At 34.5% G+C, this 18,290-nt stretch overlaps 1 protein-coding gene across 2 annotated transcripts in view; it reads left to right on the top strand.

Moving 5' to 3' along the window:
• Nucleotides 1–458: 458 nt before the first annotated feature.
• The window catches only part of LOC136417078 (probable cationic amino acid transporter), a 33,314-nt gene continuing 15,482 nt past the window's right edge, over nucleotides 459–18,290 (top strand). Inside the window, exons 1-3 of one of the 2 annotated variants that reach the window (XM_066402573.1) lie at nucleotides 459–712; nucleotides 11,137–11,284; nucleotides 15,734–15,887. In XM_066402573.1, the coding sequence (XP_066258670.1) occupies nucleotides 11,138–11,284; nucleotides 15,734–15,887 (301 nt within the window). In that variant the 5' untranslated portion in view covers nucleotides 459–712; nucleotide 11,137. The remainder of the gene's footprint in view (nucleotides 713–11,136; nucleotides 11,285–15,733; nucleotides 15,888–18,290) is intronic. The other variant, XM_066402574.1, reaches the window with a different exon arrangement.

Raw genomic sequence — 18,290 nt, 5'->3', positions numbered from 1 at the left:
GGACACTGGACCGCGAGTCGTATCTTCGACAAATTAAGTCTTCCTCCCAAGACCAGGCAGACCTCCCAGGTAATTTCTTATTAAAGTGGCATTCTTCATCCCCGAAGGCCCCACTAATTTCCTTTTAATTGTTGATGAAATATGGCTGGTGAAGCCACAGGTTAATTAAGAGCAACGCATTCCCGTCGACACGACGGCGACATACAGATTCTGCATAATTGTATTAAAATATACGGACTCGTAGTGCGGACACCTGAGCCGCACTAGCGAGACTATTTTGATAAAAATTCTTTCAGGTTCTTCTCCACGGTATTCTTATGGCTCGGCTTATCATCGACAAGTTATGTAGATAGGAAATAAACGTTTAAATAAACCGGGAAATGAATAGTGAGCGCGTTTTTGATAGGTCGATGGCGGATGCGCACGAACATCGGTCGATACGGTGCGCCACAAAGGCCGAACATCCCTCAGTGCGAGACCACAGCCCTAAGATCGCCGTTCCGGGGTCGCTTTTCCCTTTTTCCATTCGTCTAAATGATCCAGTTCCATGCTGGAACGCGTTAGTTTCGAGAAGCCGAACCCCAAGATGTGCGTGCCATCGTAGATTATGTAAAAACCCGCAGCAAAGAGTGCTTTCTTAGAGGGTAGATTAGCTTATTTGCCGTTAACTAGTAGAGGTTATATTACAAGTAGTGCCACAGACAGCAAATAAGTAAGTCCCCTTTATGTATCATACCTACACCTGATTTTTTTAATGTGCCTTTTTCCATCAAAGCTTTCATAACACGTAGTTGCGATCAACTGAAACACAACAAGTTGCACGCGAAAGCTCAAAAAAAGCACTTTGTCATTGAGAAAGAATAATATACAAAACAATACAGCTAGAGGTAACAAAGAAGAAGGCTGCTTCAGCGGCTCTTCGAATTGGGTCAGGGAAAAACAAATAAACGAAAAACCCTTTAGGTCCAGAATTTGGAAAATTAAGACGTGCGACACATTCTGTAAAGCAATGGGGGAAATAATGGGGGCATAGTTCCTGGGCATGGATCTGCAAGAAAGAGTCCCGGGTCTACAGTCCCTTATTGAGGATAAAATTTAAATTTGTAACATCCACAGAGAAAAAGCTAGAAATTTGATTTTACAACCGTCTAAGCTTTGATGCGTATTCTTCAGATATTGAAAGTACGAACTCAATCGAAAGATTTTTATGGAAGCGCTGGACCGAGTTAATTAGCTACACTGAAAGCCCAAAAATTCCCTTAGGGACCTAATTAAATTTAAGAATTAGTTGCTTTCAAACAAAACCACTTAGAAGACTCCTTTGGGGACTCTCTGAGCCCTTATGTACATTCGTCAATTTTCTGAAGTAGGAGCTGAATTTAATGATTTTTTGGAAGCATTGGGCTGTATTAGTAGCTTGTCGTACCGGTAAATTGAAAAATTCTCTGCACCAATGAAATTAAATTTGTATGAACCATATAAAAGCGCCTAGAAGATTGATTTTATCATTTTCTAAAGCTTTGACAAATGTGAGAGACTTGCTAAACTCATTTTTGAGATTTTTCCGGATCCCAAAAGATGTGCGTACCGTCATGAATTTGCAAGAACTGTTTTCTTAGAGAGTATATTACCTTATTTGCTGTTAACTAGTAGATGTCGTATTACAACTAGTGCAACAGAGAGCAAATAAGTAGGTCCTTTTGTATCTTTTTTTCATCAAGGTTTAACAAGTAGTTGTAAACGACTAAAATACAATAAGTTGCCAGCGAAAGCACAAAAAATCACTTTTTCAACGATAACAATAATATACAAAACAATACAGAAAGAGCAAACAAAGAACAGGGCTGCTTCAACGACTTTACGAATTGGGTCAGCGAACGACAAATAAACGAAAAACCCTTTAGGTTCGGAATTTAGGAAATGAAGACGTGCGACGCATTCCATAGATCGATGAGGGCGGCGAGTTTTATAATACATTAAAAGGTCTAAACGTGCAACAGATTTGTTGGAATGGCAGTTTACAAATTTAATCAATTTAGGAAGTGATTGATGCGATGAATGATTGAATTTATGGGAAAATGGTTTATTTGAGTAAATAAATTCTTTAAAATGTTGAAAGTTAAAAATAGAATTAAATGGATTTTTTAGTTGCACGGATACATACGTTAATGAAATTTGAATTTCTAGTACTTGATTCAGTAGTAAGTGTTTTGAGGTGCACAACCATCAAATAATTCTTGAGTTTTCTATATATGTTGAAGGAACATTGCAATAGCAAATATTTAATCCGCATGCTTTATACAGGATGATTGAAACGTATGAGTCGCTACTTCCACAGCGTATTCCATACATTAATATAAAACAAAATTTTAAATACTTTTTTTCTAAATCGTTTCTCAAGGAAATTATAACGATTTAAAGATGTTACAAAGTGTTGAAATTTGGTAGATATCCATAAAATTGGATCTGAAATATTTTCATAAAAAGAAAATTTTTAAATAATCACTGGCGTGACGATTTGAGGAAGAACTAAATATGCTTATTTTTTGATAGACCTTGCTTGCAATATAAAATTTTGACTCGAAAACATCGTATTCATAAAAAGCAACCTTTTTTTTATAATAAAAAGGTGCTCGTTCTTAAATTCACTTAAACTTACCTTTCTATCTTTTTGACTTTTCATTAATTTCATTAATTTTGTGAATAATGTTATTAAAATTTTATATTCATAGATGGGGCATGATTTTTTAAAACTCATTTTTTTAGAAAATCTTAAATTATATTGCAAACAAATTCTGGCAAAAAATAAGCGCCTGTACTTCCTCCACCCCCTAAAAAAACCGTCACGTCACTGATTATTTAAAAATTTCCTTTTTGCAAAAATATTTTAACTCTAATTTTATGGCTACCTACCAAACCTCAATACTTTCTGACTTCCCGTTCACTAGTTAAGGTCAAAAAACCATTTTGCCAGCCCCATTTTAAATCATCTTAACTTTCTTAAAAAACGATTTAGAAAAAACGTATTTAAAATTTTATCTTATATTAATATAGAGAATACGCCCGTGACGTAACGGATTGTACTTTTGAATCACCCTATATAGTACGTCTCAGGATAATTTTAGTGTGTTATACAGGATGTCCGAAAATAACGTCGAAATATTTCGGGAGGTGATTCTAGAGGTTAAAAAAATAAAAAAGTTCTTATAAACATACCCTAAAAATTACTTCTTAAAGGGACTAGAACCGTTTAAACAGGGAATTCTGAAAATGGTTTTTTGCAATATTTTCATAACGGTTTGCTCTCAAATTATGAAATTCAGTACACTTTAATAAGTTGGAATGAGAAAATGTTCTTGTGTTTAATAATTACTGATTTTAGTCAGGGGCGTCACATACAGGGGGTTTGCTGCATAAATGTTACCTTAACTTTTTTGTTTCTGACATTTTAAAATTTTTGAAATAAAATTACTGAATCGCAAATATTTTGAAGCAAAAAAGTCCTCTTATTTCATCTTGTGAAGATAGACCATTTTTCATAAAAATGAGCTTTTATGAACTGATGCACGATTAGATGAACATCGAAATGTATTTTAATAAACATAGTAGGCATTCTTGTAATAGATTTTTTTTATTAGCCAGCAACCATAAGACTAATATTATTAAGAATATATCAGTTATTCATAAGAAATATTGAAAAATTTCTCCGGTTATCTCAATATATCCTCTAATTTTTTCTTCATAGACGATCTCCTTCTCATAATGGGTGATCTTTAAAAAATCCCTGGTAGTATGCATTGAATTACAAATTTTGATTAAGCCATTTGCTTTTAACCATCATATATCTGACCGCCAACAGATTAATAGTTAAATTAATCCAAGGGTGGCCTCCACAATTTCAACGTCTACTTGAGGTTTTTTTATTGATTACCCTGTATAATCTTTATTTGAAAAATGTCTCGTTAAATGTGGGATAAAGATATTTTGTAGGTGTTGATCAATAACTTAATTGATGAGGAAGTGACGTCACTTTCTCCTTCCTTACGTCCTATAATGTTCCGATTGCGCCGGCGCATGACTAATCTTTGACGACAATATGACGTTATAGGGACACTAGTACGTCTTAAAAAATATCTGACCCATTTAGCCGCTTCAAACTTTTTTGTTGTATAAATTACCAATAGTTTGTATTCTGAAATTGGTATTCCTTGTTTAATTTGAAACCTTTTTTATCTTCTTAATTGTCTTTGAGGCCGTTTTTTAATTATTTGGTTATTCTTCGTATTTGTTAGTTTTTAAAAATTAATGAAAATAACTTCGAATTCATTGCCGGTATAATCATTGTATAATTTTTGTGTGAAAGTGCAATTTTTTCTCTAAACTTCCTATAATTTGGAGTCATGTAAGTTCTTTCAAAAGCAATCTACACATTTTCAACTTAAAGATGTCCAAATTGGCAAAAAAGGGTTTTCTAAATCATCGACTTCTAGGATGATATATAAATTCTAATCGATTGCCAATGCCTCTATGTTATAATCTTTATATGAAAGTACGTAATTTTCTCTATCTTTTTGGTAGATGTGAGTAATATTACATCCCTTCAAAGGAATAAGCAAATTTTCAACTTAAAGGTGCCCAAATTGATGAATGTCTCAATGGTAAAATTTTTATATGAAAGTGCGCTCTTTGCTTTTTTTTCGCAATATGTTCTGGAAATGTAAGTCCTGAAAGGGCCTCTCAATGAAATCAGTAAATTTCTAATTTTAAGAAGCTCAAGTTGGTAAAATTTGATATACAGGGAGTTTCAGAAATGAACGGCAATATTTGAGCTATGTATTCTCTAGTATAAAATAATGAAAAAAGTTCATATAAGCAAGTGTCCGAATTTGATCGGTAGCAGAGTTACAGAATGTTAAAAGTTAAGAAAAAATTAGGTTTTTATTTTATTGTGCTTCATCTACTGCAGATAGAGCTTTCAAATTTTAAATACTTATTAGATAGTAGGTGCTGCTTAATACGAGAGTAGATTGCCCCTAACTATTATACAAGGTAGTGTATTTTTTAATGTCTTAGTATATAAAATCCTTTAGAAAAATTTGCTCGTGCGCCACTGGTGTATGTTAATATTTTTCTTAAGATCTTCAATCCAATACCTAAATTTTCTCTCTCTTGATTTTTGGTCAAATTCCCTTTAGTTTCTTCATAAATTAATTAAGTTATAAATTCAGCCAAATCTACAGATCCCACGATGTTTCAGAATTTCACGACACTAATTGAGATATATATCCTCTAGTACAAAATAAAGAATAAAGTTCATAAAAGCATATGTGTTAAGTAAATTCAATTATTGAGATATTGGGGCATAAATGCTGTATATAATAAATATTTTTATGCCCCAGTATCTTGATAATGAATTGACTTAAAACATACGCTTTTATGAACTTTCTTTTTTATTTTATACCAGAGAATATATACCTCAAATAGTGTCGTGCAATTCTGAAACATCGTGGGGTCTGTAAATTTGATTGAATTTATAAATGAATTAATTTTTGAAGAAACTAAACAAAATTCGACCAAAAATAAAGAGAGAGATTATATAGATGGTGGATTGAAGATCTTAAGAAAAATATTAACATACACCAGTTGCATACGAATAAACGTTTCTAAAGGATTTTATGTACCAAGACCTCAGAAAATACACTACTCTATATAACAGTTAGAGGCAATCTACTCTCGTATTAAGCAGCACCTGCTACCTAATACCCATATAAAATTTAAAAGCTCTATCTGCAGTAGATGAAGCACAATAAAATAAAAACCCAATTTTTTCTAAACTTTTAACATCCTGTAACTCCGCTACTGATCGAAATTGAACACATGCTCACATGAACTTTTTGCCTTATTTTATACTAGAGAATGCATAACTCAAATAGTGCCGTGCAATTCTGAAACACCCTGTATACTTCTTCTTCGCATTCGATGCATGGAGCATATTATTGCAAGATTGGCCGGAGGAACTAAAAAGAAAAAAGACTAGCTTCAAGGGCCCTTGGTAAAGTCGTAGAGACCGTAAAAAAGCTAAGAAACAAGGTATATGTGTTCCCCACTTCGGCACATCCTGCGTTTATTGAAAATGGAACAGCATCCAGGCTTCGAAACACGTTACTCAATGACGCACGGAATATTCCCCTTCCAAAAATAGATATTCCTGTTCCAAATTTAGTGTCCTACGACAACAAAGAGTATCGATTCACCCCATTTCCGATAGAGAAACCGGAACTAGCGAGTCCGGACGCTTTTTGACACGGTAATTTAGAATTGCGACCGTCTTAAAAATTAAATCCCAATTTGTCTCGTTTCGGAATTGAGTCCAGGCAGTCCAGTGCCAAAGTCCGATTGAAACGACGCCCGTCCAAACACAAATCCAATTCAGCGAGAAAAATGGATCCAATTATGTGAAAAACTAGAAACCCATTAAGCTGAGTGCTAGCGCCGAACGTCTGATGCTCCTTTCGCTATTGTGTTCCATAATTAAACCGAAAAATGCGCCCTTAAAGCGAGGGAAAAGGTCCAGAATATGTTTTAGAGGGTTAATGGAACTATTTATGTTGAACGTGCCTGAATCGCATTAATGTCCAGCGAATAGTCATCCTAAACAGTTTTGAGGATGTATCCTGAAGGGATGTGCATTTTATGACAAAAGTATTTAATCAAAAAACTTTAGCTTAAGCCGTGTTCGTGACATTCTGCTATGCTCGACACCCACAAATTTCAAAGTTATCGTTTAACTTGAACTTTGAATGGAACAATAACGAATTCTAGAGTTTACCAAACAACTTTAACTTTATCCCTGGTTTTTTGAACCACGCAATTTAAAAGTTTCAGACTGTTGCGACAAAATACGACCTGTGCTGGCTTATCGTTCCAGAGTTGCACTCTCCATTCCTAGATATGGAACGATTCTAAATAAAGGTAAACTAGGTCACCTGCGATGGAAAAAATTGGGCAAGTTTCACCTGGCACAAAGCCCTATTGATATTCTCCGAGTAACGCTTGCTCGGGATGTAACTTTGCTGACAGTATTAACTTTTTTACATGTTTCTATGGGAGGGTTATTAGAATTTCAAAAGGCCCTGAAGAGAATTGTAAACGTGTATCGCGGAACCGGGGAGGAAACATTTTCCCGAAAGGGAAGAAGCACGCAGAGCAAATGCCTTTATGTAACACTGTAACAAGGCATTGGCATTACGTGCAGCCACCTGTGAGCGTTCTCATTCAATATTTTTTCTACGAGGCCACACAGGATGTCCGTTTCTGGAGCTCAACCATGGGGATTTCGGTAACGATAAGTGATATCCGGTTGGTTAAGTTGAGGCAAAGATGCGCAATCCTTGTAAATTTTTAATATTTGTGGCAAGCTGCAAAATTGAACCTTAACACGCGATACGTCATCGCAATTCGAAGAAAAGGCTAAGCTCAGAAGCCCGAAAATTGAAAATCGCGTCCACAAGCATAAAGTTGATGATGGCTGTCGACAATCAAAACGTCGAATTTCAGATATGAGATCGCCACGTTGTAGAAGAGGAAAAGGTGCAATGATAAACCGTCAACCATTTTTAATTGTTGCGCCGAATTAGCCGAAGAAAAAATCAAAAGCGTTTTTCCAAAATTTAAATTTTTTCCAATATTCCCAAAAGCCATCGTAACTGCTTAAACTTTAAAACGGCACATTTTTGAACTCCAAATTGCACAACTTCGTCCCAAGTTAACCGACCTCCTTTCTTTTATCGTTGGCGAGATTCCCACGATCGAGCTCCAAAAACCGATAGTCCGTATACAAAGTATTATTTAAGTACACAGCCAAACTTCAAGGGGCAACTCTTTGGGTGATTCTAAGACGAAAAGTTTATATAAACATAGGTCCAGTAATGCGTCGTTTTCAAGGTACAGGGTGTCACGCTTTTTTTTTTAATCGTTTTTTTTATAAACATTTTGATAATCCTTTAGCCAATTTTTTTGAAATTTAGCATTTATTTATTGCCAAATCTCAACAAAATTATTATTATTTTATATTGCATTACATTATTATACAGAGTGTTTCATAAATATACCGACAAACTTTCAGGGGTTGTAGAGCTCATAAAAACAAATATGTAGAACGAATAAAGTTAGATCCGAAATCGCTTCGTTTCCAAGATACAGGGTGTTTAATTTCTTTTTTTAAATATTTTTTTTAATATTTCAAAAACGGTTTGAGATGCGGACATGAAATTCGGGACATGCTATGGCGGGATAAATGTGCATGTTCTGGAGTATGCAGACCATTTCCACTTACACCAGTGGCATTCGTGCGGCCATTCAATGGGATGTTTTTAATTTAAAAAATGGCACGCCACTGATTTTTTTAAATATTCCATTAATTCTTAACAAAAAAGGTCTCTTAGCATTTTGTTGCCCAAGTGGCTGTTTACGAGAAAAAAATAATTTCTCATTCATGTGCCTAGCAAAAAACCGAAGTAAGTTTCCAAGTGTGATTATTTTAAGAAGAAATTAATTTAATTTTCTTTTAATAGAGGTAGTACACCAGAAGGCATGATTCACAAATGTTTGTCTTCATGTCTACTACTTCTATTAAAAGAAAATTATATTAATTTCTCCTTATAAAAATCACACTTGGAAACTTACACCTGTTTTTTTGCTAGGCACATGAATGAGAAATTATTTTTTTCTCGTAAACGGCCACTTGGGCAACAAAATACTAAGAGACCTTTTTTGTTAAGAATTAATGGAATATTAAAAAAAAATCAGTGGCGTGCCATTTTTTAAATTAAAAACATCCCATTGAATGGCCGCACGGATGCCACTGGTGTAAGTGGAAATGGTTTGCATACTCCAGAACATGCACATTTATCCCGCCATAGCATGTCCCGAATTTCATGTCCGCATCTCAAACCGTTTTTGAAATATTAAAAAAAATATTTAAAAAAAGTAATTAAACACTCTGTATCTTGGAAACGAAGCGATTTCGGATCTAACTTTATTTGTTCTACATATTTGTTTTTATGAACTCTACAACCCCTGAAAGTTTGTCGGTATATTTATGAAACACCCTGTATATTATATTATATTTACTTGCTCTATTTCCAATGTTCTTACCGTTGCAGGTTTCCCAATAAGAGCAGCCGACCTTTGCATGGTGCTTGAGTCGCAGAGCCTTTCATGTATTCTCACAAATGTTTGTTTATTTGGTACAAGGCAATGAGATATCTTTCTTGATAAATCCGTCTAGCTGCTCTAGAATTGCCTGGATTCCACAAACAAAACGCATATCGTCCATTTCTGTTTTTGTAAACTGAACCATTTTCTAATATCAGAAACGAATTTTATAGCTTAAAACTGTTAAAAACACGTCGAATACTTAATTCCTATCAAATAATGACGCATGCACTGTTTAAGGTTACGTCAGTTGTGTCAAAGTCAAATTTGTTTCGTAAATTGTTTTTCCTTCCACGGCACTCTTGCTTTTTCGTTACTTTCGAAACATTGCAGTAATAAATAACGTTGTACATTTTATGTTTATTTGCTTCATCGAAAACAGCTAATTTAAGCGAAAAAATTCAAGAGATGACTTATTGGTATGGAAAATAGTAACAGGTACATCTAGGTACATCCTAGTTTTTGGTAGTTGGGTAGTTTCAATTTTTTATTATTTTGTTCTAAGGACACGCAACAAAGTGATTTTTTGTTAACGATGGAAAATGTTAAAAAACATTAAGAGGTAAAAAAGTTGAGTTTTCAGTTGCTTAATGCAAAAACAATTAAAATCGGTGGTACAAAAGTAACATTAATAACCATAAATAATACTGGCGAATTTCAACAAAGTCGACTAAAGAACTATTAAGATTTTTACGAAAAAACGATTTTTTAATCAATGTTTGACACCCTGTATCTTCAAAACGAAGCATTGCCGGAACTATGTTTGTATAAACTTTTCGTATTAGAATCACTTAAAAAACCGCCGCTTGAAGTTCGCCCACGTACTTAAATAACGCCCTGTGTAAAAACCGGGCACGAAACATTCCCCTATGAATAGAGAAATCCGGTTAGTCGTTATAAGAAAGGTCTACGTAATATGCAAAAGGTCAAATTCATAGAATCTGGAACTCGAATGGCGCAGCCACCCACACATCAAGCCAACGGGGGATTTTCTAGTGATTTATGAACGTTTCGCTCCGAAAGTGCTGCGGAACTGCAAAAAATTATCCACCTTAACAAAGACATTTTGAAACTCCCACCCCTTGAACACAACATCTATTAATCCAGATTAAAAGTACTTAAGGAAATAGCCGTGCAGGTAATGGGGCCTTCTTGCGGAGGCTCCTGCGGCGCCCACACGTACTTGAAGTGAGTGTAATTTGAATGAACAGGAGCATAAAGGGGCAAAAACATGCTCAAAATCCTATTAGCCAAAATTGTGTTTTCCCGCGTGGGCGGGGGTGATTTGTCAAACTTTCCACCGAATTCGATATGTACATAAATAATTTTAAAGTTAAGGTAAGACAGACCTTCAGAGCAAATATCATACCCAATTTAGTGCTAAGTTGGAACGTCTCTACTTAGAGATTCAGACAATACTGTTGATGACAATTTCCAGCATCACGCCGTTCCTTAACGAGTTTCTGTTTCAACCCCTCCATCAAGTCCGAACTTTAGTACCATTATACGAGTATAATCCCAATAAAAAGGGCAATAAGGCAACTTGGAGCATCTGGATTTTTGAGAGCCAGACATGCCGAAAGCACCGAGTGGAAACTTTTGCAATTTGGCCTAAAAACTGAATGCGTGGTAATAGCCTCATATCTCCCGTTTTCGTGGTATTAGGACCCTAACCGAACTTCGAACTTCAGTTTTGTTATTAAAGGGGAGTGTTGATGTAATTTGCGTGCGGTTAAATCTTATATCGATTTTCTAATAATATCAAAATGGATAACGGATAATGGCAATAAGCCTTTGTTCCGGGTATTACACACACACCACGCAATATGCGGACGTCAAACATGTTCGATATTAAAAGGAACAATTTTTTTGCCTGTCGACCCTTCAAATTGCATTTCACAAAATGTAAATTTGTTACAGGATGAAATTAAGTTTTTTGCCGAAGGATCGGGAACAATTCCGCAGGGACGGACTGGTACTGTTTAGCAAACTAATTCGCACCAAAAACGTCGAAGGGCTGCAGGAAACGGTACCGGAACGACCGGACGACAGAAAAAACAAACTCACGGTGAGTATACAAAACGACTAGCACTAGTGATCACTGCGCTACTAAACATCTCGGAAACAGCTCAAGTCGGTCCTAGATCTCCATTCAGGGTACCCAGGGTAATTTCCGAAATTCAGAAAAACTTTGAAATTTCTCCATTTTCTACGGATTCTCGGCATGATTCGGTATTTTCAAACTGCTTGACTCACTCACTTGATACGAAATGAAGTCGAGGTGATCAAGTCAACTTCACGCATGGAATATCAGTGGGTTACTCAAGGTGTTTCTGAACACAGTGCCATAAACTCAATCGCATATTTTAGGTTTCAAAATATGACGAAAACTTCATACAAAAAATATATCGAAGGACGCTTCGTTTTCGATATACAGAGTGTGAAAGATTGGTTCCTGAGAATAAATTTTTTTATTATTATTTTCGAAACGTTTCGAGATAAATTAATGAAATATTGTACTTTATTAGAACTTTTTGTGCTCTTTCTGAATCTTTCTCAAGAAATTGCCACATTTTTTTAGGGGTGGATAATACAGGGTGATAGCGCCTAAAAAGTACCTAAACTTTTTTTGTACTTCATTTTCTTAGCAGTTTTATAGGAAAAATATTATATTTGAAGATTTTTACATAAAAAAAGTACTCTTATTGAAAGTCGAAAACTCCAATAGTTTTTGAGGAAATCAAGATTTAATAAATCGGTGGATGTTATGTTTTGTTATTGTAAATTAATATCTATATATGTACAATTAAATTTAATAAACAATTGATAATTAAAATAAATTTTTTATTCATTTTTTTTAACAATAATTGTAATTAAACACTGTTCCGGTAGCAACAAAAAACTAGACTTTATTAATAAATAATGTCATAATGGAAATGTCAAATTTTTTTGTTTCTTTTCAAGGCCAACCGAGTTTTAAATCTGAAATTTATTTAATAATATAAAGTATCCATCGATTTGTTAAATCTAAATTTTTTTGAAAATCGTTAGAGATTTCGACTTCCAATAACAGTACATTTTTTATTTAAATATTTTCAAATTTAATATTTTTCCTATAAAATCGTAAATAAAGTTAAGTACGAAAAAATTTAGGTCCTTTTTAGTAGTACTACTACCATGTATTACTCGTCTCTAAAAAAATGTGGCAATTTCTTTGGAGAAATTTAAAAAGTGCACAAAAAGTTATAATAAAGTATAAAATTTTATTGATTTATCTCGAAACATTTCGAAAATATTAATAAAACACCTTCTTTAGGAACCAGCTTTTCACATCCTGTATATCAAAAATGAAGCATTTTTCGATATATATTTATATGAAGTTTTCGTCACATTTTGGGACCTAGGGTGGTTGAATTTATGACACTAGGTTCAGAGGCACCTTATATATTTCTGAGACAGTATTCATTATTATTAATTTGGAATTAATGCGGCATACACCTGTAGGGGTTGTTGATATTGTGATGGAATTGCACAATTCTCAGTTAAAGAATTTAGTCGTTGTTGCGGTGCAATTTCATCGCAAGAACAACCCCTACTGGAGTGTGAGGCGTTATTTTTTCCCTTCACATCTTTCCCTTGAAATCAGCCCACAAAAGGTTCGTGCTTTTTGGCTATCAGCACTTATTCATTCTTTGCGGCTCCGATCTTAGCTTCTCCTTTATCGCCCTTTCATTTCTCCTGACACTCTCCATATGGTTGCTTCCGGCTCGCAGACGAATATGATGTTCCTATTTGAGAACTCTTCACAATTTTCCACAATAAATGCTACTTTTTTATCGTTCTCATTCTTCGTTTGCTCTGTAATTAGTGCAGTAACGACCAACTCTGCTTTGGAAAGGTCTTCATGTCCTCTTCTACCTCATAAACTTCCTCTTTGCTAATTCGACTGTCATGGAATACAGTTTGGTGATTGCTCTGCATCCATTGATTGCTTCAAATAATAGTAGAATATAATTTTGTCGCCATCTATCGGCTTTAAACAGATATTTTAAATATATTTATCGTATCCTAACCCTATGCCCCCCTCCTTCATAAGGAATTTCAAGCTTCTATATGTATATTCTACAGGGTGTGACGGAAAAAATCCTTCACGCTTTGTAGAATAAAAACAAGCAACTTTTATATAAGGCAAATTTAGATGAATTGTTATATTTTTTTACTCTCTAGCGCCATTTATGCTATTGATTCTGGATTACACTATACAAGGTCCACTTAACAGCCCCTCGGGCTCTTATGAGTTTGTTTGTGTTTTCATAAAAATCAATTATTGGGATGCATATGAGGTTAACGAAGGTGAATTTTGAAATTAGTGACAATCTTACAGGGTGTCCCAAAAAAGGGAGGGAACATAAAGTGTAATTTTTTTAAATCGAATCACATGAAGTTTTTCACGTAATAGAATTCTCTCTTGAGCCTGTGTTAGTTTCTAAATTTTTTTATGTTGGGATGCAGTGACTTGAAGCTATGACGTTTTAAAAGAAATTTTAGACATTTCCAGTGCCTCATTAAAAAATTAATATCGCAATTAGCTATAAGTTAGATCTTAATCATTTTAGGATAAATTTTCATATAAGATCACCGTAGAAGACACGAATACTTATTTACCCAAATGTACATAGAGGGTGTTCACAATAACAACTTTAGTTTTCATATTTTCAAGTTCAATTTGCTTACTTTTTTTAAATAGGATGGTGTACTTTTTGTGGCATAGAACGAAAGAAAATTTAATTTTCTTTATTTTGGCATAATATAATGCTATATTTATATTAAGTGTTAATAGATTTATCGATTATTTCGGGAAAAGCTGTAATTATAGGTAAGTATCTGAGTATTTAACTTGCGTTGTCATGGTTTCGAAAAAATGAAAAAAAATCAGGTGGTTGCATTTAAAAAAATTACACTCTATGACGCCCCACTCTTTTGGAATTCCCTGTAGGATTGTCAATAATTTTGAAATTTACCTTTGTTAATCTCATATATGTATATCCCCATAATTTATTTTTCTATGAAATCACAAATAAACTTATAGGAGTCCGAGGAGCTGTGAAATGGACACTCTGTATATTCGAGATATCACGTTATGCGTAAAATTTCGCACTTCGCATTCGCCATATGTCAAGATTCTACAGAATCTCAAATGAACGTCGTTACAGTATCGGGATTCTAATGATTCCAGTATACTCGTTTTAGTTCTTAATCTAAGGACTATTTATTGATTAGGCAAGTAAACATAGCTATAATTCGTCAATTAATAATCCATTAATCATAATTTCTATTTCACTACTAAACACCTTAATATCGTTAATTACAATTGCTTCGTTCTTACAGCCATACTAGCCCTAGACTTAATCTTAACAGGTTTTAACAATACAGCCAAAGATCCTATGAATAGAAGATTCCAGAATTTTCTGAAGGCAGAATTAACATACACAAACATACCATAATGTTCAATATACATAAAAGGGGGCAATAAATCATTCGTCGTGCACTCACGATAAATTCTCTTTTTTGCATCGACCCTTTATATGCCCGTCAGTCGTAACAATACCAAACAGTGCAAACATGAAATTATATGTATTTATTTAAAAAAAACTGTATGGCAAATTAAAGAGAAAATTTATTTCTCTACAGCAAACAGGATTAAATGTGGGAACGCGAATGCCGTGAAAGAAATAAGCTGATTTTATGAAGTGCTTTTCTACCTGAATTTGCAAGAGAAGCCCTAAACAAAGGGTTTAATCGGACACGTTTAATTCGCAAAGAACTCATTCACGCTGACTGAATAGGGCGGCTTCAGAATGTTATGTTTACGTGTCAAGAACAGCTATTTACCCTTTGGCAAACACTCTTTGAGGGTAAATAATTACAGAAGAGTCTGCGGTGCATTTGGAATACTGATGCAGATATGCAGAATGTGAACACTAGTTGCTCGTCGATAAACTGACAAACAATGGATATTTTATTAGAGGTGTAAAATTGCTTCCACGGCCGGAAGTTCCTTTCGCGTAAGATGAATGGCGGAAATAAACTAAAGGAATAAAAAAGGAGCATTGCCTGATGGGAATGGCCAATTTACACGCGAGTGCGTCCGCATTTTATTCTATCGTATTCCAGATGCTGAAAATGGCGCAAACTGCGGTATATGTCGGCAATGTTTCACGTCATCCATTATGGAAACTCCATTACAGTGGCATTCTTTTTTCCCTGCATGGACGAGCCTTCTCAGCCTAGACCTTAACCTTTCAAATTCAGCATTCGCCTTGAAAATCGGGCAATAATCCCGTTGCTTTTGCGTCTGTTTATCCCTTACGATCCCTACTTCAAGCAGGGTTCGAGGATGTCTTAGAGCTTATTTGAATTTGGAGGCTCATTTGAAGTGAAATCTCAAAATCGCGGCAATTTGTTCAGTTCGAACACATGTTTTACTCTCTTGATAATTCTCTAATGTATTTTTCAGAAATGTTTGACAACACTAGATTTAACATCGCTAGGAGTGGGAAGCTGCGTAGGTACTGGGATGTATTTAGTTGCGGGCATGGTAGCGAAAAACGTAGCTGGGCCAGGCGTAGTAATCAGCTTCGTTATAGCCGCAGTAGCTAGCATATTCTCAGGTAGGTCGCCTTCGATTCTTATAATAAATTTGTGGGCTGCCAAGTGGGTGTCGAGCCGTTAGAACAATATTTCTTTAGCCATTTCGCTGGAGCTTTAGTAAACTGAAAAAGCAAATGTTTGCTCGGAAGCTCGAAGCCGCTTTTCTCACTGGAAATACATTAAATCCTCCCAGTAAAATGGATGGAAAACATATTGAATGGTACAATTACCGAGTGTAAACCTTCCCACTGTTCCTCCTTGTTTTCTTTACAAATACTATTTCCGTATGTGTATAGCGAGCATTTAGCTGGAGGCTGTAGGTGCACAGTAATTGGTTTAGAACATCAGCCCTCTAAACTGGGCCAAAAAATTGTGTAACCGCAGTAGAATAATGTAGACCATAAGGGCACCCCTTTTATGCTAGAAAAATGCCGACGTTTTTTACGACCGGTCGTGAATTTCCTTATCTCCACGGTTTAGCCTTCCTTATGAGGGTGGCTCTCTGTGCTTTTGGCAATGTTTAAGTTGCTATGCATTACGGGGTTAGGTAAGAAATAAACGGAACTATATACCTCTTATGAAAAATAAAAAAGCTCCTGATAATATGTACTAAATTCCTGGATAAAATTAGGGCACCACTAAAAACGAACCGCGGTCATTTTAGTGCTTTTTATGTTTGTTATAGGCCCATTCTTTAAGAATCACCTCATGTAGAACGCCAATGGTCATCTCTGGCAGCCATAAGATTTATTGTTGTATTTTTTGTAACAAGGTGATTTTGATTTGGGAAAGCATGAAGGGAAGAAATGTCCACTTTTGAAAAATAATGGAATTTCCTGGTATTTCGATACTCGAAATTCACTGCTCCAGTCCAGCCGATCTAATAACGTTTACAGAGAAAGTTGAGAAAACCGCCTCCCCCGGTTTCCTGGCAGCTAATGGTTTTCAGGACGCATGCACTTACATTATTGCAAAAGTTCGTTATAATTGATATGAACTATAATGAGTGCTGAAGTTAATGCACCCGCAGTGGGGCTATAATTAACAGAAAATTGGACAGTTTTTCAGGCACATTTTTTACCATCTTCGTACAACGTAGAATATATATATGTATATTTTACTAAGCATCAGTCTACATCAATGATTTCACAATGAATTTTTAGAATTTAATTTAAATCCTTATTAGTCCCCTGTATTTTTTGGTAAAGCCCAATAATCGCAGCAGTGTATTTTCCTTCACCCTGTATATCTTTGGCAAATTTAATTCAAGGCAATTCTCCGACCACGAGTATAGGAGAAACGGTTGATCAAATCCTCCTTATTTTATAAATTTCAGCTATTACACAATATTTCCGAGATACAACCACTCACAGATGATCTCCGTGAGCAATTTATTTGCAACACTATATGGGGTGGTCCACATTCGAGACGTATCATTAGGATCTTGGAAACTATAAGAGATACGAGGTCGGTTAAATGGTGACAAAGTTGCACCATTCGATCCCAAGAAAATACCTCTTCGAACTCAAAAAAAATTCGAATATTTCTGAAGATACCTAGAAAAAAACGAATTTTTTGGTATATCATTTTTACTTTTTCATGACTTTATTTGAAAAGATATTTCAAAACAAATGTTACTTCATTATTGCCACTTTTTGTAAGACTCTTTAGCAAATTAATTTGCATTTATTGGCCAAAAATGGAAATTTTTGAATTATTATCATTTCATTTTAAATAATTTAATTAAATCCGTAATTTAAATCGTCTTTAATGCCACTTTTATTCTTGCAAATACCGCTCTAAAGATAATTGAGAATTTCTATTAGAAGCGTAATAGTTTTTTTATCATATCACGCTTTCAAGTGATGAGAACATTTTATTTTACCTTAATAATAATTAATATCAATTTTATAATATACTGAATAGATTTGATAGAACGACGATTTGATAATTGTTTATTATTTAAAAATAGTAGAACGAACTCAACTTATAGCCACCTGCTTGTCCAGATATAACTTTTTTTTAATACTTACAAGTTCTATTTATTTGTTATACTTTATAAAGAATTATTTATGTTATTTATTTCATATATTAAAATTGATTGAAAACACCTATTACACGAGCAGAAGAAATTGCAACAAAGACAAATCTATGCAAAAAACGATACGTGGGAGAGTGATAGATATTTGCAATTTTTATGAGGGTGTTTTTTTCTACTACTTTCTATAGTATCTACTGCTTTCTTTGGTAGTCGTTATACATCATTGTTCTTAGAAGGGTAAAAGGTAATAAAAAACAAGATTAAAAAATCCAGATCCGTATTAAAAAAAATAAGTTGATGATGATGGCTCAAAGACGAAACGTTGAATTTCAAATTTTACACACAAACACTATCCTGTACTGACAAAAAGGTGGTAATAATA

This window comes from Euwallacea similis, chromosome 26 (genome assembly GCF_039881205.1).
Source record: "Euwallacea similis isolate ESF13 chromosome 26, ESF131.1, whole genome shotgun sequence".
NCBI classification, from domain to species: Eukaryota; Metazoa; Arthropoda; class Insecta; order Coleoptera; family Curculionidae; genus Euwallacea; species Euwallacea similis.
The sequence above is the reverse complement of the archived record's forward strand: the minus strand, read 5'-3'. Positions and strand labels throughout refer to the sequence as shown.